Here is a 17,670-nt window from a genome sequence, read left to right on the forward strand (position 1 = left end):
CCCCCTCCCTTTTTAGACCTTGTCTCATTGCTGCAACTCCCAACGGGCTCGGGAGAGGCAACGGTCAAGTCATGCGTCTTCCGAAACATGACCCGCCAAACCTCGCTTAACACCCGCCCGCTTAACCTGGAAGCAAGCTGCACCAATGTGTGGGAGGAAACACCGTTCAACTGACGACTGAAGTCAGCCTGCAGGCGCCCTTCCCGCCACAAGGAGTTGCTAGAGCGTAATGAGCCAAGTAAAACCCCTCCCCCAGCCAAACCCTCCCCTAACCCGGACGACACTGCGCAAATTGTGCGCCACCCTATGGGACTCCCGGTCACGGACGGTTGTGACACAGCCCGAGATCAAACCCGGGTCTGTTGTGATGCCTCAAGCACTACAATGCAGTGCCTTAGACCGCTGCACCACTCGGGAAATACTTTCCAATCTATGAGGGTGCATCAAGACAAGATATAGAAGCTGAAACATTATAGAAAATGTTATTCTAAACGATCTCTGGTTGAAGTAAGGGGCCTTGACAAATGGTATGGTGAAAAACTGATTCCTGAAAGAGCACATACCCCGAAGAACTTTCCATAACCTGAGAACATGATGGAACTACTACCCTAGGGCCCCATTCCGACAGGAAATGTACACACGCCTTTCCTAAGCACTTCTCAGTAGTTAGTAATCAGACTTACCTAGTGCTTGGACTGAAATAGATGTCCATACTTGTTTTGGGTGCCATTACTGTTTATATTTAGGTGCAGGAGCTCCACAATACTTTTGAACTAACATTCTATACGTGGAACATGAGATTAAGCAGTAGGACATTTGAGGGGATTCCCTTGCATGTGCTGAATACATTTGGCCAACAGATATTCTTGTGGAGTTTTCATTCAATAGGATTTATAGTACATTTATCTTAAGCCATCCCTTTAAATATGGGGTACCTTTAATTAGAATGTTGTAGACATACTAGGAAACATAGAGAGAAGGGGCTCAGAATACAGGGATCAATGAAAGAAAGATGTAAATATATGGATATTTTCGTCTCCATTTCAGCACCAACTGGTAGATTTTAGGGTTAGGAAAGTATGTATGACTCATTAATAAGAGCCTTTATGCACAAAATATATTGATGAATCGAAAATAGTGGTTTTGTTTCATCCTGAAAGTTGTCAAAATCGAGTTTAAACCACTAAATATTGGAATGTGGGAAAAAGCAGGCAGTAAATGTTGAACAACAGTCCTATTAATCTACAATAATCCTCACTAATCATGGAACTATATGACAATGGGTATGTGTGGTCCGAGTTCCATCATTATTCTAATAGGCTACATGTCCCACACTATTGCACAACATTACCCTAATATGATCCACTCATTTCTTATTTATTTCACCTTTATTTAACTAGGCAAGCCAGTTAAGAACACATTATTATTTTCAATGACGGTCTAGGAACAGTGGGTTAACTGCCTTGTTCAGGGGCAGAACAACAGATTTGTACCTTGTCAGCTCGGGGATTCGATCTTGCATCCTTTCTGTTACTATGCTAGCGACCCTCAGGAATAACTACACAGGCTTGACAGGAAAGAAAGGTAAATGGAATGGAATGATGCAAAATATAATAACATCAAATGGAAGAAAACAAACACTAAATTGACAGTTGTAAATGTATTTGGGTATTACTGATGGTGGGTCCTGATAGTGGCTAATATTTAACATGATACAAATTGTGAAATAAAATTGAGAAAACTCTGGGTATATAATTGAAACATTCTAAAGCGTATACATCACTCGGCAGGTTCAGCCCTACAGAAGCCTGTAGCTTGGGTCTCCACATTTCATCCACTTAAATTGTGAGGGCACACAATTACAATTCTGAATAACGGCACAGCCATTTGTAGCCTATTTAATTGTTCGTGTTTATATGATTTTTTGTTTGCTTCTACTTGACTGGTTTCACATTAGTCTCCAAGGATCATAAGGGAAAATCATATGCAAAAATTGCTGTCTAGTTACCATCCCTTTCACCAAACGGATTACTCATTTACCCAGATCTGATCGATAGCTCTTATCAGTTGATGAATTACAGTGCATGGAGAATGCTGTTATTTCTATGGGGAAAAAATTAAGTAGATGCTTTTTCCACTAGGAAACGGTAGGTTCGCTTGACCTTATTCATGGTTTCCTAGGGCATAAAGGTGGTGGAATAATGAGGGAATTGTGTCATAATCGGAATAGAGCATATCTGTAGACAAAAAGGAATCAAGTTAATTGCCATTATAGCACAAATAATATTTGTATTTTTTGTATTTTATTTTATTTAACCTTTATTTTACTAGGCAAGTCAGTTAAGAACAAATTCTTATGTACAATGACGGTCTACCAAAAGGCAAAAAGCCTCCTGTGGGGACGGGGGCTGGGATTCAAAATAAATCAATCAATAAAATATAAATATAGGACAAAACACACATCACGACAAGAGAGACAACACAACACTACATAAAGAGAGACCTAAGACAACAACATAGCAAGGAAGCAACACATGACAAGACAGCATGGTAGCAACACAACATGACAACAACATGGTAGCAACACAACATGGTACAGACATTATTGGGCACAAACATCAGCACAAAGGGCATGAAGGTAGAGATAACAATACATCCCACAAAGCATCCACAACTGACATGATTGAGTCTTTGAATGAAGACATGGCGATAAAACCGTCCAGTTTGAGTGTTTGTTGCAGCTCGTTCCAGTCACTAGCTGCAGTGAACTGAAAAGAGGAGTGACGCAGGGATGTGTGTGCTTTGGGGACCTTCAACAGAATGTGACTGGCAGAACGGGTGTTGTACTGTATGTGGAGGATGAGGGCTGTATTAGGAATCTCAGATAGGGGGGAGTGAGACCTAAGAGGGTTTGATAAATAAGCATCAACCAATGGGTCTTGAGACGGGTATACAGAGATGACCAGTTTACAGAAGAGTATAGAGTGCAGTGATGTGACTTATAAGGAGCATTGGAGGAAAATCTGATGGCCGAATGGTAAAGAACATCTAGCCGCTCGAGAGCACCCGTACCTGCCGATCTATACATTCTGAATCAGGGTTAGTTTGGCAGCTGGAGTGAAAGAGGTGCTATTACAATATAGGAAACCAAGTCTAGATTTAACTTTAGCCTGCAGCTTTGATATGTGCCGAGAGAAGGACAGTGTACTGTCTAGCCATACTCCCAAGTACTTGTATGAGGTGACTACTTCAAGTTCTAAACCCTCAGAGGTAGTAATCACACCTGTGAGAAGAGGGGCATTCTTCTTACCAAACCACATGACCTTTGTTTTGGAGGTGTTCAGAACAAGATTAAGGGCAGAGAAAGCTTGTTGGACAGTAAGAAAGATTTGTTGTAGAGCATTTAACACAAAATCCGAGGAGGGACGAACTATGGCTGCCTTCCAAGCAATGGGAACCTCCCCAGAAAGGAGAGACAGGTTAAACATGTTGGAGATAGGCTTGGAGATGATAGGGGCAGCAACCTTAAAGAAGAAAGGGTCTAAACCATCTGACCCAGATGTTTTTTTGGGGTCAAGTTTCAGGAGCTCCTTTAGCACCTCGGACTCAGTGACTGCCTGCAGGGAGAAACTATGAGGCGGGCAGGGGAAAAAGAGGGAGAAGAATTGGGGATAGTCATATTAGAAGGGGTGGGAGATGAGGAAATGTTGGATGGGCAAGGAGGCATGGCTGAGTCAAATAGGAATCCTGACTTAATGAAGTGTTGATTAAAGAGTTCAGCCATGTACTTCTTGTCAGTAACAACCACATCATCAACTTTAAGGGACATGTGCAGCTGTGAGGACGAGGGTTTATTCTCCAGGTCTTTAACCATTTTCTAGAACTTCTTGGGGTTAGACCCACAGAGAGAGAACTGCTCCTTAAAGTAACTAACGTTGACCTTCCGGATAGCCTGAGTGGACTTATTTCTCATTTGCCTGAACGAGAGCTAGTCAGCCTGATTATAACATTGACATTATTGTTAACAGCATTAAAAATAATGATGACCAAATAGTTATCATGGAAATAACAGTTATAAATAACAAAACGTTATTTTTCATGGTAATATTAATAATACTAGTAATATTAATATGAATAATAATATAATTATAATAATTATAATAATCAACTTTAGAAAACACTTTTAAATCCCATTGTTAATTACCCCATTCCTATTGAACACTGTTCAGTACGTTTTTCTTTTTGGACATATCTCCGCCACACCTTAATTTCTTAGCTCTCCAGCCGGAATGAATAGCGGGTTGAATAGAATCAAGGTCAGCAAACACATAGATAGAAAAGTGCATAAAAAGGGAATTAGCCTACGTTCCATTTACGCACGCTTAACTCGTGTCGGAATCGACCCCATATTAAACCATCTAATTATTTCAGGTGGCTACATGAAGTGTTGTTTCTCTCTGCAGGTCTTTCTCTACGGTCTCTGGCCATGTTGTGCGTCTGTGCCTCTAGTGTGGGTAAATACTTCCACCCAGTGACGATTGTATGCAATTGACTGATTTGGAGAGGAGGCGGGACTTCCGTGTTTGCTGTGACACTACTCTGAATATTTCGCGGGAACTTGCGAAAGCGTCGATAGGCACTGTTGCTGCGGAGATAACATTACACGTAAAACGATAAAAGTACGGTTATAATGGACCCTTCTGAGGTCGAATTCCTTGCCGAGAAGGAGTTAGTGAAGATTATCCCCAATTTCAGTCTTGACAAAATCTACTTGATCGGGGTGAGTTGGTTAACGTCTTTAGCATAGCTAACCAGTTTCTTGTTTAGTTACGAGGTTAGCCTGGCTATTTTTCTGGCCTGATCACGGATGTTGTTTAATAACTAGCTGATTCATAACTACTAGCTAGCCAAATTAATACAGCCCACAGCAATTTACTAGCCATCTAACTAGCTAGCTACACTCCAGACTCCCATGTTTTTATGCCAGATCCATGGGGATGGCACATGGCTAACTAGCTAACGCGTTACTGACACTGTAAGTTTGTTTACATTCTGTATGACTCAGAAGTGGATTTCTGTCTCCAGGGTGATCTTGGTCCTTTTAACCCAGGGCTACCTGTCGACGTGCCTGTGTGGCTGGCCCTCAATCTGAAACAGAGGCAGAAATGCAGGATAGTGCCACCAGAGTGGATGGATGTAGGTAAGTTAAGGAGACGGGTATCTCTGAGCGTTTATCATAATCCTGGTTAAATAATATATGTATAAATGATGTATGTTAATATATTGTCTACAAAGATGGTGCCTCTCGTAAACCAATGTCAGAGCTGAACTTCTTTCCTTTTTCATCTGTGTGCAGAGAAACTGGAGGAGATAAGAGAGCTAGAGAGGAAGGAAGACACATTCACCCCTGTCCCCAGTCCATACTACATGGAGCTGACCAAGCTGCTACTCAACCAGTCAGTATCATCCTACACCTCCTAACTTTAAGCTTGGATATATTGTCTTAGTTTGGATACAGCTATTGATTTATAATTTAACTGGAATTGGAAGGTGTGTTCAAGCTGTTGTCATATATCCCTGTTTCTCTGCAGTGCATCTGATAACATTCCCAAAGCGGATGAGATCCGTACACTGGTGAAGGACATCTGGGACACGCGCATCGCCAAGCTCCGCCTCTCCGCTGACAGCTTCATCAGCCAGCAGGAAGCACACGCCAAGGTATCAATCACTGAGGAAGTTCGATTATAACCGGGGGGCACCGGGTTATGGCCGGTCATTTGACCGGAAAAACCGACAAGGGCAGACCTCCCTGCTCAAATGGAACAGTAGTCAGCGCCACCGGGTCATATTGTCAACAAGGCAGCAAGATAGACGTGGCATTAATAAGATGATAGAAGTAAAGTATAGTTGGATGAATGCATCTGTCTATGAACTTTGTGTAGAAACATTATTTCTTCCCTTATTTACATTCTCCTCTCTTTTCATCTCCCTCTCCATCTTTCCCTCTCCAGCTGGACAACCTAACTCTGATGGAGATTAACACGACACGGTCGTTCCTGCTGGACACTCTCAACTGCATGTATAAGCTGCGCTCCAACTTGCAGCCCGGCTCCAGTGGGGGCAAAGCCCAGGACCACCAATGATCTGTATTTACGGACGAGACCTGCGCCGCAGCCTCTCCTTCTCCTAAGCAAGATGGAGCAGACTTAGGCCCAGCTTTACTAAGCATTTGCACCAGCTGCAAAGTAAAATCAAATCTGTAATACGGAGAGCGTGGACAGAATCATGGAATCCAGACATTAAATCAGAATTCAACAAAATTCTAAAATGCATTGAACTTAGTAGGGAATCTTATTGAACATTAATTAGCCCAAGTTTATCATAAGGCATGAACAGAATGCATCAGTGATTTGTATTTCCTGCTACTTTCTGAAGAGTACATTTCTGATGTGGTTTAATCATTCTTGTGGACTTTTCTATTAAAAAAAAGTGTTGTTTTTTTGTGTGACAACTAAATGGAAATTTAGAAAAAATCAAATTGACTCACAAAAAGTAAAACAAATTTATAGGGCCCTAAGTCTGGTCCTAGTGAAGACAGAGCTGAGCAGCAGATCTTATGAAGTGGGAGCACTTATCTGAAGTTGTCATGCCCCAACTATCTGATTCCAACTGGATTTGTTTCTAGTTGAAGCTTCGGCAGTCCTCTTCAGCAGGTCATGGACTCCCTGGAGGAAACACTCTGCTTTGGTCTGGCTGATCCATGTATGGTTGGACTTTTCCCCCCAAAATCTGGGTTGATGCCTTTTAAAATATTAGTATAAATGTCATGCTTAATAGAGGTAGCAGTGATGGTTTAGCGATAGATACCTTGTGTAACAGGTTTCTAGCCTTGTATGATTCTGAATAGACCGGTAAGTCTAGTTTGAGGAAGAAGAACAACATGTTATAGATGGAGGGCTGCAGGCCTACATTGGGAAATCAAAGAAGCAACATGCGAAACATGTTATAACATGTAATGTTTCAGTATGTGTAATTAAAATATCTATATATTTTTGTTAAGTGTGTGTTGTGACAAAGTACATCCCCTTATGTTAGGCCAGGGGACACCTCATAACCCTGATTTCTACATGTATGCCTCTGGATACATAAGACAGTTGGCATGTACACTATGTGTATTCTCTCCTTGAATTTAAGCTTGAGAATAGCATGCTAATCATACCGCTATTGGTTTGGGGTGGCGATTAAAGAAAAGGAGGTGTGTCTACAGATACGTTGTATTCTACACTGTTTTTTAACTTAATACCCTCATAATTCTACCCCCATTACGCATGATACAACTAATAAGACTGAGCAACCTGTCAGTTTCCAATAGAAATAATACCATCCTCCATGCACTGCAATTTACAGATTGATAAGAGCTAGCTAAATGAGTAAACCGTTTAGATAATGGGATTGTAGTTAGAATTTACAATTGTTTTAGATCTATTTTACCTTATAATTGCTGGAAACAAAATGTGAAACCAGTCATCTGGCAGAAAACTGAAGCATATCAGCTTTTCCAGTTAAGTTTATTAAAGTTGAGCTGACATCCAAATTGCTATGGCTGTAGTCATGAATCTAGCAAAATGTTATTCATCTAGCTCTGACCTTAGGCTTTCACCTGGAGTTGTTTATGTCTGAGGAAAAAAACACTTTTCAACCCATAAGATCTAGCACACAACAACAGTATAATAAAACAGATAGAAATAAAAATAGGGAATTAAGTATTTCTGTCTGTAATAAAGCCCCTTTGTGCGGAAAAAAATCATTCTGGTTGGCTGGGCCTGGCTGCCAAGTGGGTGGGCCTATGCCCTCCAAGGCCCACCCATGGCTGCACCCCTACCCGATCATGTGAAATCCATAGATTAGGGCCTAAGTTATATGTTTCAATATGACTTATCTCCTTATATGAACTGTAACTCTGTAAAAACTTTGAAGTTGTTGCATGTTGCGTAACATTTTTGTTCAGTATATTTATATCTGCCTACTCGAGATAAATTCAGTGATTGCTTTGCCATGTCTGTGCCATGAAGCAGTCCAGCTGGGTGCATGTTTTACTAAGGACCGCTCCTTTGACATGATGTCGCAGTCAGTAAGTAAAAGTAAAGAAAATAGAAAATTACTCAAGTAAAAGTGAAAGTCACCCAATAAAACGCTACTTGAGTAAAAGTCTAAAAGTATTTGGTTTTAAATATACTTAAGTATCAAAAGTAAATGTATTTGCTAAAATATACTTAAGTATTGAAAGTAGAAGTATAAATCATTTAAAATTCCCTATATTAAACAAACTAGATGGCACAATTGATTTATTTATGGATAACCAGGGGCACACTCCAACACAGACATAATTTACAAACGAAGCATTTGTGTTTAGTGAGTCTGCCAGATCAGAGGCAATAGGGATGACCAGAGATACTCTCTTGATAAGTGCGTGAACTGGACCATTTTTCTGTCATGCTAGCCGTTCAAAATGTAATGAGTACTTTGGAATTTCAGGGAAAAACTGAAACAAGTTTGTAGAGTCACAAGCTTGATATAGTCATTGCGTGCTAGGAATATGGGACCAAATACTTAACTTGACTAAATTGAATACACTATAAGTGAATTTCTCAGAATACTTATGACGCATTCAAATGGAGGGACTAGATACATACATAAAGTGCTTTCATTTATAAATGATAAAACAGATATGTATGAAAATACCCTCAAATAAAAGGTGACATTCTGTACTGTCACCTTATAGAAAACATTTGATCTCAAATCCAAAATGCTGGAGTATAGAGCCAAATGAAAAGTTTTAGCTTCAGTCTATGTCCAAATAACTATGCACAGAACTTTGCCTCAGCGTATGCATTCTTCATAAAATGTCTAGCGTTGCAGTGTTGTCGGTGTAAACTGACTTGATTTCATGTAATAATGTCCTCACAAGAATATGGTTTGCTGCAGGAGAATTACAGCCCTAGATAGCGCTGGTAAGAACAACACACCTGTCCAACTACAGCTAACTAGTATGAGTCTTCCTCCCTGGTAAGACCATGGAATAGAATCATACAGGTTTTATTATTAACAATGTTGTGTAGCCTTTCTATTTACTGACAGAATAGATGTAACACCTCAGGAAGTGTTTTCCATGTGGGAGTGGTCAACCCTGCCGCATGTTGCACAGTTCCTAAGAAACGATAGAGTGGAGAATCAGACCTCAGCTGACTTGAGAAATGTCATCCACCCACAGAGAAGTCCTTCTTCTTCCATCTCTGGTTAACCCACGCAATGACTACTGTTGTTCAGGTTGAATTAATCATATTAAATATGAATGAATGTATATCTTGTCACGTTATAGCCTATGTAGAGGTTCATATTTAAGTGCGTAGCCAGGCTATGCATCCGGGACCATCCCGGAAGAGACCATTCTGGCTACGCTTCCAGGACCATTATGGCTAGATGTGATAACCTCCCCTCATGTATAAAAAAGGTGGCGTAGTACATGCTATTCTTTATTATAGGTCATATTATTTCACCCTTCCCCCTCGCGGCGAGTCAGCCCCAGGTTTTCAGGGCTGAGCCCTGAATGTTCTGAAACTCTGATGACGCCTCCGTTCAAGATAGTATAGATGGGTTCTTTAGCAACACAACCGAAAGTTATTTGGCATTTTTGAATGATTATTCAGATAATGGACAGACAGGTAGAGGGCAGAACACACACGGATCCCCTACCAAATCAACCCCCCTCATGCTCTATTAGAGCCCCACCCCAAAACTAGACTGAAAGCAGGCATGATATACAATGAATAATATAATCGAATAGTAAAAAAAATACAAAGATATGTAAAACCAAAAGTTAAAAAATAAACCAAATAAACCATAGAACTGTTTAGAGGGGTCTACTGTGGTGCCACTCCATAGAACTGTTTAGAGGGGCCTCTTGTGGTGCCACTCCATAGAACTGTTTAGAGGGGTCTACTGTGGTGCCACTCCATAGAACTGTTTAGAGGGGCCTCTTGTGGTGCCACTCCATAGAACTGTTTAGAGGGGCCTCTTGTGGTGCCACTCCATAGAACTGTTTAGAGGGGCTTCTTGTGGTGCCACTCCATAGAACTGTTTAGAGGAACCTCCTGTAGTGCCACTCCATAGAACTGTTTAGAGGGGTCTACTGTGGTGCCACTCCATAGAACTGTTTAGAGGGGCCCTTGTGGTGCCACTCCATAGAACTGTTTAGAGGGGCTTCTTGTGGTGCCACTCCATAGAACTGTTTAGAGGGGACCTACTGTGGTGCCACTCCATAGAACTGTTTAGAGGGGTCTACTGTGGTGCCACTCCATAGAACTGTTTAGAGGGGCTTCCTGTGGTGCCACTCCATAGAACTGTTTAGAGGGGCTACTGTGGTGCCACTCCATAGAACTGTTTAGAGGGGTCTACTGTGGTGCCACTCCATAGAACTGTTTAGAGGGGCTTCTTGTGGTGCCACTCCATAGAACTGTTTAGAGGGGTCTACTGTGGTGCCACTCCATAGAACTGTTTAGAGGGGTCTACTGTGGTGCCACTCCATAGAACTGTTTAGAGGGACCTCCTGTAGTGCCACTCCATAGAACTGTTTAGAGAGGCCTCCTGTAGTGCCACTCCATAGAACTGTTTAGAGGGGTCTCCTGTGGTGCCACTCCATAGAACTGTTTAGAGAGGCCTCCTGTAGTGCCACTCCATAGAACTGTTGAGGGGCCTCCTGTGGTGCCACTCTTAATTATGCAGTAAAGAAAGAAGGTTCTGTAAGTCTCTCCAGTATCTTAGAAAAGGTTTCAAAAATTGATATCCAGAAATCTGTCCATTTCGGCCATGTCCAAAACATGTGTAATAAAGTATCAGGAGCCTGCTTACATTGGTCACAAGTGGGATCTATTTCTGGTCTAATCTTGGATCATTTTGACAAATGGGGCTAGCTAAGATTGTTGACAGCATGTAAACTATATTTCATCTCCAATGTTTATTGAAAACATCAATACCTTGTTGTCTCTCCAATACATCTCTACAGTTGTTGCCACAATGGCAAAGATGTGGCAACAGTCAAAACGCCTAAAAAACAAGACATGCTATCAAGAACAAGTTAAAACTAGCTGAAACGAGACACCTACGATTCCCCACAAGGCAGCTTATTGTCATTGTTGCAAGCTATCAGGCAACAACACATGGACTTCTGCCCCATTGAAGCGTGCACATCGTTTTCGTGACATTGTCAGCTAACCTTATAACGACACAGGGTGAGGCCCAATGCAGACACAGGAGGCAGACGGTTCGAGTCTCTGATATTTATTGAAATACAAGGGGCAGGCAATTGGCAGGTCGGGGTCAGGCAGACGGGCTCAGTGTCAGAGCAGGCAGAATGGTCAGGCAGGCGGACTCAGTGTCAGCGCAGGCAGAATGATCAGGCAGCCGGGCTCAGAGACAGAGCAGGCTGAATGATCAGGCAGTCAGAGCAGGCTGAATGATCAGGCAGGCGGGCTCAGCGTCAGAGCAGGCTGAATGATCAGGCAGCCGGGCTCAGCGTCAGAGCAGGCAGAATGATCAGGCAGTCGGGCTCAGCGTCAGAGCAGGCTGAAAGATCAGGCAGCCGGGCACAGCGTCAGAGCAGGCTAAATGATTAGGCAGCCGGGCTCAGTGTCAGAGCAGGCTAAATGATCAGGCAGCCGGGCTCAGCGTCAGAGCAGGCTGAATGATCAGGCAGTCGGGCTCAGCGTCAGGGCAGGTAGAACTGGTCAGAACCGGGAGGGCTAGAAAAACAGAGACTAGGAAACCAGGAGCACTGAAAAACACGCTGGTAAGCTTGACAAGACAAACTGGCAACAGACAAATAGAGAACACAGGTATAAATACACTAGGGATAATGAGGAAGATGGGCGACAACTGGAGGGGGTGGAGACAAGCACAAAGACAGGTGAAATAGATCAGGGTGTGACAAACCTGTCTATAGAGATATCTGTGAGCCTACACTACTGCCTCATTAAAACAACATTTATTCATCAAAAAGCAGTCAAGCTTTACTGTAATTTTTCTAACAAATGCATGTACTACAGTTACACACATACAGGCTACGGTGTAATGACATATTATTGTGTGTGTGTGTGTGTGTGTCAAAGTTTAGCTTGACATGATTCATGGCCACCAACTTGCTAAATCCTGTTTTCCAAAAGTGAACATGAGATGACTGTTGGGAAGGCTATACAGTATGTGTAACGGTTTTCTTCTGGTGAAAGAGAAGCGGACCAAAATGCAGCGTGGTGGTTATTCATGTTTAATTTATAAAGACACTATACATGAATAAACGAACAAAAACAATAAACGTGCGAAAACCTAAACAGCCCTATCTGGTGCAAACACAGAGACAGGAACAATCACCCACAAAACCCAACACAAAACAGGCTACCTAAATATGGTTCCCAATCAGAGACAATGACTAACACCTGCCTCTGATTGAGAACCATATCAGCCCAAACATAGAAATAGACAAACCAGACACACAACATAGAATGCCCACCCAGCTCACGTCCTGACCAACACTAAAACAAGGAAAACACAGACGAACGATGGTCAGAACGTGACAGTACCCCCCCCCCCAAGGTGCGGACTCCGAACGCACAACCTAAACCTATAGGGGAGGGTCTGGGTGGGCATCTGTCCGCGGTGGCGGCTCTGGCGCTGGACGTGGACCCCACTCCATAATTGTCTTAGTCCACCTCCTTAGCGTCCCTTGAGTGGCGACCCTCGCTGCTAACCTTGGCCTAGGAAACCTAACAACGGGCCCCACTGGACTGAGGGGCAGCTCCGGACTGAGGTAGCTCAGGACTGAGGGGTAGCTCGGGACTGAGGGGAAGCTCGGGACTGAGGGGAAGCTCGGGACTGAGGGGAAGCTCGGGACTGAGGGGAAGCTCCGACAGGTTGATGGATCTAGCAGATCCTGGCTGGCTGGTGGTTCCGGCAGATCCTGGCTGACTGGCAGATCCTGGCTGACTGGCAGATCCTGGCTGAATGGCGGATCCTGGCAGACTGGCGAATCCTGGCTGACTGACGGCTCTGGCGGACCCTGGCTGAATGGCGGATCCTGGCTGACTGGCGGATCCTGGCTGACTGGCGGATCCCGGCAGAGTGGCGGATCCTGGCAGACTGGCGGATCCTGGCTGACTGGCAGTTCTGGCAGATCCTGGCTGACTGGTGGATCCTGGCTGACTGGCAGATCTAACTGATCCTGGCAGACTGGCGGCTCTGGCGGATCCTGGCTGACTGGTGGCACTGGGCAGACTGGCGGCACTGGCGGCGCTGGGCAGACTGGCGGCACTGGCGGCGCTGGGCAGACTGGCGGCGCTGGACAGACTGGCGGCCCCTGGCTGACTGGCGGCACTGACGGCCCCTGGCTGACTGGCGGCACTGACGGCGCTGGGCAGACGGGAAGCTCCGGCAACGCTGGAGAGGAAGGCTCTGGCAGCGCTGGACTAAGGAGCTCTGGCACCTCTGGAATGAGGGGCTCTTGCACCTCTGGACTGAGGGGCGGGAGCTCTGGCAGCGCCGAACAGGCGGGAGACTCTGGTTACGCTGGAGAGGAGGAAGGCTCCGGCAGCGCTGGACAGGCGGAACGCACTGTAGGCCTGATGCGTGGTGCTGGCACTGGTGGTACTGGGCCGAGGACACGCACAGGAAGCCTGGTGCGGGGAGCTGCCACCGGAGGGCTGGTGTGTGGAGGTGGCACTGGATGGACCGGACCGTGAAGGCGTACTGGAGATCTTGAGAGCAGGGCTGGCACTAACCGCCCTGGCTGGATCTTCACCCTAACCCGGCAGATGTGGGAAGCTAGGATGTAGCGCACCGGGCTAAGCACGCGTACTGGGGACACCGTGCGAACCACCGCATAACACGGTGCCTGACCAGCACCACGCTCGCCACGGTTAGCACTGCTAGGAGCACTGTAGTGCTGAGATGGCACAGGACGTGCAAGGCTAGGGAGATGCACAGGAGGCCTGGTGCGTGAGGCTGGCACAGTCTTCACCAGACAACTAGCACGCACCTCAGGACGAGTATGGAGAGCTGACCCAGGTGTCATCAAATCCTCGACACGCTCCGTTGGACGAATTCCGTGTCTCATGCACCAACACAGCAACTCCCTCATATTTATTTATTTATTTATTTATTTCACCTTTATTTAACCAGGTAGGCTAGTTGAGAACAAGTTCTCATTTGCAACTGCGACCTGGCCAAGATAAAGCATAGCAGTGTGAACAGACAACACAGAGTTACACATGGAGTAAACAATTAACAAGTCAATAACACAGTAGAAAAAAAAGGGGAGTCTATATACATTGTGTGCAAAAGGCATGAGGAGGTAGGCGAATAATTACAATTTAGCAGATTAACACTGGAGTGATAAATGATCAGAAGGTCATGTACAGGTAGAGATATTGGTGTGCAAAAGAGCAGAAAAGTAAATAAATAAAAACAGTATGGGGATGAGGTAGGTAAAAATGGGTGGGCTATTTACCGATAGACTATGTACAGCTGCAGCGATCGGTTAACTGCTCAGATAGCAGATGTTTGAAGTTGGTGAGGGAGATAAAAGTCTCCAACTTCAGCGATTTTTGCAATTTGTTCCAGTCACAGGCAGCAGAGAACTGGAACGAAAGGCGGCCAAATGAGGTGTTGGCTTTAGGGATGATCAGTGAGATACACCTGCTGGAGCGCGTGCTATGGATGGGTGTTGCCATCGTGACCAGTGAACTGAGATAAGACGGAGCTTTACCTAGCATGGACTTGTAGATGACCTGGAGCCAGTGGGTCTGGCGACGAATATGTAGCGAGGGCCAGCCGACTAGAGCATACAAGTCGCAGTGGTGGGTGGTATAATGTGCTTTAGTGACAAAACGGATGGCACTGTGAGAAACTGCATCCAGTTTGCTGAGTAGAGTGTTGGAAGCAATTTTGTAGATGACATCGCCGAAGTCGAGGATCGGTAGGATAGTCAGTTTTACTAGGGTAAGTTTGGCGGCGTGAGTGAAGGAGGCTTTGTTGCGGAATAGAAAGCCGATTCTTGATTTGATTTTCGATTGGAGATGTTTGATATGAGTCTGGAAGGAGAGTTTACAGTCTAGCCAGACACCTAGGTACTTATAGATGTCCACATATTCAAGGTCAGAACCATCCAGGGTGGTGATGCTGGTCAGGCGTGCGGGTGCAGGCAGCGAACGGTTGAAAAGCATGCATTTGGTTTTACTAGCGTTTAAGAGCAGTTGGAGGCCACGGAAGGAGTGTTGTATGGCATTGAAGCTCGTTTGGAGGTTAGATAGCACAGTGTCCAAGGACGGGCCGGAAGTATATAGAATGGTGTCGTCTGCGTAGAGGTGGATCAGGGAATCGCCCGCAGCAAGAGCAACATCATTGATATAGACAGAGAAAAGAGTCGGCCCGAGGATTGAACCCCGTGGCACCTCCATAGAGACTGCCAGAGGACCGGACAGCATGCCCTCCGATTTGACACACTGAACTCTGTCTGCAAAGTAATTGGTGAACCAGGCAAGGCAGTCATCCGAAAAACCGAGGCTACTGAGTCTGCCGATAAGAATATGGTGATTGACAGAGTCGAAAGCCTTGGCAAAGTCGATGAAGACGGCTGCACAGTACTGTCTTTTATCGATGGCGGTTATGATATCGTTTAGTACCTTGAGCGTGGCTGAGGTGCACCCGTGACCGGCTCGGAAACCCTATTGCACAGCGGAGAAGGTACGGTGGGATTCGAGATGGTCTCTCTCCTCCAATCTCCCCATTAACTCCTTCCCCTGGCTCTGCCCAGTGTCCTTTCCCGTCTAGAATCTCCTCCCAAGTCCATTTCTCCAAGTAGTGCAGCCTCTCCCACTGCTGCTGCTGCTGCTGCTGCTGCTGCTGCTGCCTCTGTTGCCTCTCCTGCTGCTGCTTTTGCTGTTGCCCGTCACCACGCCGCTTGGTCCTGTTGTGGTGGGTGATTCTGTAACGGTTTTCTTCTGGTGAAAGAGAAGCGGACCAAAATGCAGCGTGGTGGTTATTCATGTTTAATTTATAAAGACACTATACATGAATAAACTAACGAAAACAATAAACGTGCGAAAACCTAAACAGCCCTATCTGGTGCAAACACAGAGACAGGAACAATCACCCACAAAACCCAACACAAAACAGGCTACCTAAATATGGTTCCCAATCAGAGACAATGACTAACACCTGCCTCTGATTGAGAACCATATCAGCCCAAACATAGAAATAGACAAACCAGACACACAACATAGAATGCCCACCCAGCTCACGTCCTGACCAACACTAAAACAAGGAAAACACATACGAACGATGGTCAGAACGTGACAGTATGCCTCTCCCTCTTAGATGCTTCCCTCCATCTATTACAAAAGGAGCACAATATGTAGATGACTTCATTCTTGAGAGGTATAAGAGGCCACATCCTATTCTGGGCTTCATAAAGAGGAACCTTCAACAGCTCATATAAAGAGCTTCTGCCTCAAAGGACCACTCCCTGAAGCATGAATAACAAAGTCATGTAAAGACAGTGGAGTGATCAGCAGACGATTAGTGGGTCAGACTTTGTTTCAGGTTTTATTGTTTATTTACGTATTTGTCTAAATTGACAGGATTGACTATCAGGAACAGGGAATATAGGCCTATATGACAACTTAGCAGCGTAAATATACACAACACAAAGTATTTTTGTTTATGTAATTCTACTGACACTAAAGGACTAGGGTGGGGATTCAGTACAAGGCTCAAGTGTAAATTGCCTTTAAATTACCTTTACTGTACATGATCAACTCAACTACATTGCTATGCAATCGGGAAAATACAATATGTAACAACATGTTAATAAAATGATAGTGTTACTACAGAGGCATAAGTGTTAACGGTAATAATACCAAAACTAAATACAGTATAAGACTAAGTATCTAAGGGAATATCCAAACACTGCCTTGTTGAATCGACTACAACCAAAACTAAATACAGTATAAGACTAAGTATCTAAGGGAATATCCAAACACTGCCTTGTTGAATTGACTACAACCAAAACTAAATACAGTATAAGACTAAGTATCTAAGGGAATATCCAAACACTGCCTTGTTGAATCGACTACAACCAAGGGACCAAATAATGTATTCTGAGGAAAATATCCCTTTAAAACTGGTGTGATGTGTATGTTTGAAACAAGAAGACACCTTTGTTGTACTTACAGTCCTAGTTATCCAAAAGGTGCTCACAACAATACTTCCTCATGTTGTACAGGAAATAAGGAACAGGGCCAGTGATGCAGGTGTTGTCTTAAGAAGAAGATTTATGAAATGTATTGCACATATCATTTGATTTGACACAGATCCTTTCCTCATCTGAGTCTTGTATTGTGCTTTCATACAGTAGGTCTGTCCGAGACATCATGGAGGGTAATAACAGTAGGTCTGTCTGAGACATCATGGAGGGTAACAACAGTAGGTCTGTCTGAGACATCATGGAGGGTAACAACAGTAGGTCTGTCCGAGACATCATGGAGGGTAATAACAGTAGGTCTGTCTGAGACATCATGGAGGGTAACAACAGTAGGTCTGTCTGAGACATCATGGAGGGTAATA

At 44.3% G+C, this 17,670-nt stretch overlaps 1 protein-coding gene across 1 annotated transcript; it reads left to right on the top strand.

The window, feature by feature from the left end:
* Positions 1-4,568: 4,568 nt before the first annotated feature.
* On the top strand, positions 4,569-7,059 carry LOC112264062 (DNA replication complex GINS protein PSF2). Its single transcript, XM_024440665.2, has 5 exons — positions 4,569-4,780; positions 5,086-5,200; positions 5,357-5,456; positions 5,592-5,718; positions 6,012-7,059. The coding sequence occupies exons 1-5, from the start codon at positions 4,691-4,693 to the stop codon at positions 6,141-6,143; spliced, it is 564 nt and encodes a 187-aa protein (XP_024296433.1). The 5' UTR covers positions 4,569-4,690; the 3' UTR covers positions 6,144-7,059.
* Positions 7,060-17,670: the final 10,611 nt, after the last annotated feature.

The sequence above is a fragment of the Oncorhynchus tshawytscha genome, unplaced genomic scaffold (assembly GCF_018296145.1).
Source record: "Oncorhynchus tshawytscha isolate Ot180627B unplaced genomic scaffold, Otsh_v2.0 Un_scaffold_4_pilon_pilon, whole genome shotgun sequence".
Classification (NCBI taxonomy): Eukaryota; Metazoa; Chordata; class Actinopteri; order Salmoniformes; family Salmonidae; genus Oncorhynchus; species Oncorhynchus tshawytscha.

What these genes read in the sequence shown, in the direction of transcription:
- LOC112264062 (XM_024440665.2), top strand. Translation starts at nt 4,691, where the DNA reads ATGGACCCTTCTGAGGTCGAATTCCTTGCCGAGAAGGAGTTAGTGAAG. An exon ending in ACCAAGCTGCTACTCAACCA is followed by an intron (nt 5,457 to 5,591) that starts GTCAGTATCATC and finishes GTTTCTCTGCAG; the next exon opens with TGCATCTGATAACATTCCCA. An exon ending in AGCAGGAAGCACACGCCAAG is followed by an intron (nt 5,719 to 6,011) that starts GTATCAATCACT and finishes TTCCCTCTCCAG; the next exon opens with CTGGACAACCTAACTCTGAT.